This window comes from Chrysochloris asiatica, unplaced genomic scaffold, assembly GCF_000296735.1.
Source record: "Chrysochloris asiatica unplaced genomic scaffold, ChrAsi1.0 scaffold00105, whole genome shotgun sequence".
NCBI classification, from domain to species: Eukaryota; Metazoa; Chordata; class Mammalia; order Afrosoricida; family Chrysochloridae; genus Chrysochloris; species Chrysochloris asiatica.
Window position 1 is genome coordinate 11,007,504 of NW_006408623.1, and position 5,953 is coordinate 11,013,456.

General features: G+C 45.3%; 1 protein-coding gene across 1 annotated transcript; it reads left to right on the forward strand.

Annotated features, from left to right (window-relative positions):
* Window positions 1-2,809: 2,809 nt before the first annotated feature.
* Window positions 2,810-3,739, forward strand: LOC102837353 (olfactory receptor 13A1-like). Its single transcript, XM_006867510.1, has one exon. It carries the CDS (start codon window positions 2,810-2,812, stop codon window positions 3,737-3,739), a length of 930 nt encoding a protein of 309 aa, XP_006867572.1.
* Window positions 3,740-5,953: the final 2,214 nt, after the last annotated feature.

A 5,953-nucleotide genomic window follows, 5' to 3' on the forward strand; every position in this document is an offset into this window, starting at 1 on the left:
AGCATCAATGGGATCAAGTGTGGCAACAATTGTGAGGTTGACCTTAATCCCATCAGGGTCAGGGTCATGAAGAGCCTCAGGAGACACGACAAGTAACTGGACACTGTTGGGTTTCTGTGTGGGTGGAAAATGGACATTAGGGGAAAGTGGATGAAGTGTGGACTTCAGTTAGTAATCATGATTACTATTGGTCCATTTGTTGTGACAAAAGCACCATCCTACTCTAAGATCTTTAGAACAGGGGAACTTGGGTGGGAGGTGGATGGAAGGTATTTGTACAGTCCTCTCTACTTTTCTACCAATCTACAAGTCCTGGTATATGATCTAAAAGCCCACTATGCTCATTGATGTTGGCTAGATTAGCGAGCTTAATGGAAAAACTAGAACTGTTCCATAGGGTTTCTCAGGCTCTGTCTTTACAAATCAGAATGTCTCATCTTTCTCCCTGTAAGCTGTTTCTGTGTTGGAACCTCTGATCTTTACAGTTAGTACCCAGTGCTTAACCCCCTGTGCCACTTTGGTTATAAAAACTAAAGCAGCTTTAAAAAGTGTTTAAACAGAAACCTATCTTTCCACACAGATTGGTTTTACCCAGGCTCTTATCTGAGATTCATGGCAAGCATTTCCTCTAAGAACCTGTCAGCTTAGTTGCCAGACCAAGCCTATGGGACATGCAGGTTTCCCAACCCTCACACATGGCATCAGTGCCAGGTGTGGTAGCATAGTCCCCAGTCACATTCAGAACTCTGACCATTGAACTGAGTCAGCCTCGGACTGTGCCACATGGGGTCTATTATCTCCAGGTGGTTAATTACTCTCATGGGCAGCTCTCCAGATGAGGTGTCTGTTGCAGAGGATGGCCACCAGTTAAAGGCCCATAGCAAAACACAGGAGCCACCAAGCAGCAAGTGTGGTCTTTATACAGAGGCCGCATCTCACCTTCCCACCTGAGTAAGATGTTATGTGTCTCCCATGTAAATGTGGCGTCATGTTCACACAAAAATGATTGAGATGCATCCCTTGTATTAATAGTCAAGAGTAATAATCAGTGGTAGTATCTGTCTATCTGTCTGTCCATAGTCTTTTGAATTATCTGGCCTAGTTTTGCTCTCAATTTGTTTGAAGACACTTGTTTTTACTCTGACCTATTTTATTGTGAGAAAATAATCCTAAATTTTTTTGATTATGTCTATTGTTATTTCAGTTTGAAACTGTAGTGCCGGGACCTGCTGGCTGTGCTGACTAATCCATGCAGTTGGTCTCCTGGTAAGAGGGGAACCAAAGAAGGGCACCTAATTGTCAACATTGTTTGCAGTCTGTAAAGTGGGAGGGAGGTCGCTGACTCAGCAGCGACCTACCACAAAGTCTTCTATGAATCTGGTTCAGAAGGTGAGAGGCTGGAGTGGTTGAGCCTCTGGTGGACCTGCAGATGGATCTGCAGCTAGGAGGATCTCAGTCTTAGGGGGTCAAGACCAGTGGAGAGTGTGTGGGCATCACTGCTACATGTATAGGATGTTGGTGGATGATTGGTGGTTCACCACATTGCAAGTGGCCACTGAGTGGTACATAGCATGGACCCTCAGAGGCAGAGATCTTGTGTGAACCCTATCTCGCTCCTCATAGCTCTCTCATTCTGCTGTGCTGAGAGAGCTGTGCTGGCCCTGGTCTTTTGCAGGCCCACAGAAAGACCTCAGGGAGTAATCAACCAGCTGTCAGAAACACCAGAACTTTCTCATCCTTGAACTCCCTGAATACAGTAGTGAGCACATAGTCCTTTGTGTGTGTAGTCTTCTGTCTGCATTACATATGAAGGAGGTAAGTTTTCAAAAGGTGCAAAATGGTGGGGACTATGCTTCTGGGTTGCCCTCAGTCCACCCCAAATTCATCTAGACCTTGGACTGTCCTAACCCCACTGTGGTTTGTAATGACTTCAGCCAAGGGATACTTGATATTGGTATCTATGGCTGTTCTCTGAGTATGTCCCCCCTCTAAAACCTGGGTCTCTGCATTCATGGGGGAGGTCATAAAACTGTGCTAAGGCTCAACATGTGCCAATTCCTGCTGCCTCCAGCCCTACACAGCTTACCTCCTGAAAAAGTGGGCTTCCTACCAGCCCAGGATAACTGGGATAAATTTCAAACCAGGGTCGAGTTTTCTGCCCATGGATAAGTTGCTATGGGTATTCCCTAATAATCTAGGAATTCTTGGGCAGCAGCCTAAAGTGTGTGAGGCTGGCAGGACAGTAATGCCTGTGTCTGAGACACCTGCACAGGTGAGTTGACAGCTGACTCTGACAATTCCTCCTTGCCCTGTATCTGTGTTGGTCTAGGAGCATAGAGTCCTAGATGCCCCAGCTGCAACCAAGGGTTTTCTTCTTAGGTTGCAGAGAGCAGGCACTTATCCTGATGCTTAGGTTGACCAGGGTTGAGTCCTGGATATTAAGAGGCAAAGTAGACTTCTGAGTCCACGGATAAGGAAGGATATGTTCCAAGTTAAAGTGAATACAGGCTCATTCTGTGCTCACTGCATGACTGACTGTGTGATGCTGGGGACAGACGAGTCAGTTACTAATGGGGAAAGCTGTGAGGAAGGGTTATCACCAGGGCCAGGTGTGGTTGCCTAGGAGAGGCCAAGGTGAGAGGTAATTTCCTGACTACCCTAAGATGAAGAGACACATTGATTCCTTGGTTTTGTGCTTTCATGGTGAAGATGCAAGTTCTGGTGGGTTGTGATCACTGCCTTAGTGGAAGACCACGACACCCATCAATTTGTGCTCCCTTCTGACCAGTGACCCAAGAGGTTCATCCACATGTCAGCAGGAAACCACACAGTTGTTGTGGAGTTCATTCTGCAGGGATTCTCAGAAGACCCACAGGTCCGTGGTCTACTCTCGGTCCTTTTCCTCCTCCTCTACCTGATAGCTCTTGTGGGAAACAGTCTCATCATCACACTCATCATGGTAAGCCCAGGTCTGCACACCCCCATGTATTTCTTCCTTGTCAATCTGGCTGTTTTGGACATCATCTGCACAAACACTGTTCTCCCCAAACTTCTAGAGAGCTTGGTGATTCAGGTGGACACCATCTCCTATCAGGACTGTCTGACCCAGCTGTTTTTCCTGACATTGTCACTTGGTGCAGAGCTGTTGTTGCTCACAGCCATGGGGTTTGACCGCTATGTGGCCATCTGCCAGCCACTGCGGTATGGCACCATCATGAGTTGGCCACTATGTACACTGCTAGCTGTAGCTGTGTGGACAATCAGTGTAGTCAACACATCAGTGCACACAGGCCTCATTACACAGCTGAACTTCTGTGGCCCCAACCACATCCAGCATTTCTTGTGTGAAGTTCCCTCGCTGCTGTTGCTGTCTTGTAGTCCCACAATCCTAAATGATATCATGATTATCATGGCAGATGTCTACTTCGGCGTGGTCAACTTCTTCCTCACACTGGCCTCTTATGGCTACATCGTGGCCAGCATCCTCCGTATCCGCTCAGCTTCAGGCAAGCGCCGAGCCTTCTCTACCTGCTCCTCCCACCTCCTGGTGGTCACCTTGTACTACTCCACTCTCATCTACGCCTACTTCCTTCCAGTCTCTGGTGCCTCAATGGAGAATGGCAAGGTGGTGGCTGTGTTGTACACAGCAGTCAGCCCTGCCCTGAACCCACTCATTTACACCTTGAGGAACAAGGATGTAAAAGCTGCACTCCAGAAGGTGACCCCTGCCTCCTGGTGATTGAAGTGGCCACATGAATTATTCTAGTGTCCATTCTGTTAATTTCAAAATATGACTTTGATAATCAAAAGCAAGTGGCAAAGGGCAGGACAGTACCTAATGGGATGGATTTGCAAAACAGAAACTTCACTTGTTTCAGCAGCCTAGTGATTTACCTGGACCTTTACTTACTCCTGATTCTGTTGACTTGACCCAGGCTACTGTAAGTGAGGGGGATCGACACCCAGCAGCAAGGCTTTATGTACAGAGTGCCACTGCCACTTCTTTTAGGGTGAGCTTTGGCTTTGGCCAGGGGACCCCTGACACTGTACTTTGAACACTCTAATGTGGGAATTTCATTTTATTTAAAAAAAATTTTTTTTTGTGTGGATTGAATGAAAGTTTACAGGGCAGATCATTTGTTTTACATTCAACAAAATATGTACCTTGTTTCATTACAATGATTATAATCCCCTCCATGTACCATCAGTTGACAGTATTTCTCTCTATTCACGTTAGCTTTTTAAAAACAACAACAACAACAACAACAACACTCAGACATATATAATAATTTACATCTCCAAAGGGAACATTCTGCAAGTCTGTTTCCTGGCCACCAGCTCTTAGTCCCTCTCTTCCCATGAATCAAGAGTCCTCAGCCACTCCCCCTCTCCATGGCATCATCTCTGCCTCTGTCTCTGGCATTGCTGCTTCTCTGGATAAGGTCCCACATTCTGATTTTGCTCTTCTCCCTTGACGGTCCTAGGGTTTTCTGTTTCTGGATTGTAAGATTAACCACTCCCCTGTTTTTGTCACAAAACTTCTATCTTTACAATTGTGACAGTTGCAATTAGTCATGATAACAATTACTCACTATTGAATTATATGAATCTTATCCCCATCTCTTTTCACCGACCCATCTAGCCAAAATGAAAACTATACAGTGGAGACACTTTATTCCCACATACACTCTTAAACTAAACTCCCTCTTGAAACCTTGTAAGCCAGTCACTTCATGCCTTTATCGCACCCTCATTTTAGGTAGTCTAAGTTGCCATTCCCTATCTACCCTGTGTACAGAGTGATAGCATTGACACTTGATGTGAAGACTCCTTCCCTCTCTGTTGGTATTTAGAGTTACTACCTCCATGAGCATAGGTCAGTTCATCAAATTGTAGCAATTTACCTTGTTTCCTTTATCAAAAATTGTTTGTTTTATTTTATCTTCCTCTAGTTGAGTTCTGATTATCAAGCTATTGAGACTAGGTCAAATGAGTACTGTATGCAAGTTTGGGTGTTCTTGTGCCTGTTCCCTAACTTCATATCAGCTGGGTGCTTCACTCTCAGCTCTAGCCTTCTGTGGCTATATCCTTGTCCATAGGCTCAAGTGTCCCCTCATCTCACCACACTTTGGACCAACCAGCCCTTCCTCTTCTCTCTCTCAGTTCATTGACTCCTGACTCCAGGTCAATGGGAGTCAATGGACTGTGGTTGAATGCAGCTCATTTTTTCATTGATGCCTTTCCCCTCTTCCACTCACCAGTGGACCAACGTGGTTGTCAGCACGTTGTCATGTGTTCCCTTTGAGTTTCAGTTTTAGAGGGGAGTTTATCCTGAAGAAACTTGATTGCTTCCCTTGATGGCTTCCTGGTGAACAGCTTGCTTATTCTTGTAGTAGCTAGTTATGCTAACATTTTTGTTTTGGGTTTTTCCTGATGATCTTTCTTTGAAAATGTATCTTCTGTTGCTCTAGCTGCTCCAGGCTGTTCTGCTTGTCCTTGCTAGTGGGAAAGTGTCATCTCAGAAGGTTCTGGATGGGACTCAGGCTTCCACCTAAGGATCTATACTCTACAAAGGCTTTGAAAGAGGCTTATTTCACTGGGCAAGTTCCAGAACCCCTTTTAGGTATTCCAAACAGTTATAGGCTGAAGATGGGCTTACAAGTTTTCTGTAATCAAGTTTCCCAACACTCCTTTCTATCCCACTCAAGTGTCTATTTTACAATTGTAGACAAGGGAAACCAATATTCATAAGACAGTCAAACATTTTAGTATTATTTCACCTCTTCAAACTATGCCTAGATACCTGTATCACAGAGCCCTGTTGTTCCAAGTTTGAGCATGCATCACTATTTACCTCTGTCCTACTTAGGGCATGCAAACGTGTCTCAGTGTTCCCCTATCTATCTTGTTCTTCCACCTCCTTCTCCTTCTTGTATTGCTTCCCCCAACACCC

Coding starts and splice junctions, on each gene's coding strand:
- LOC102837353 (XM_006867510.1), top strand. CDS start 2,810: ATGTCAGCAGGAAACCACACAGTTGTTGTGGAGTTCATTCTGCAGGGA.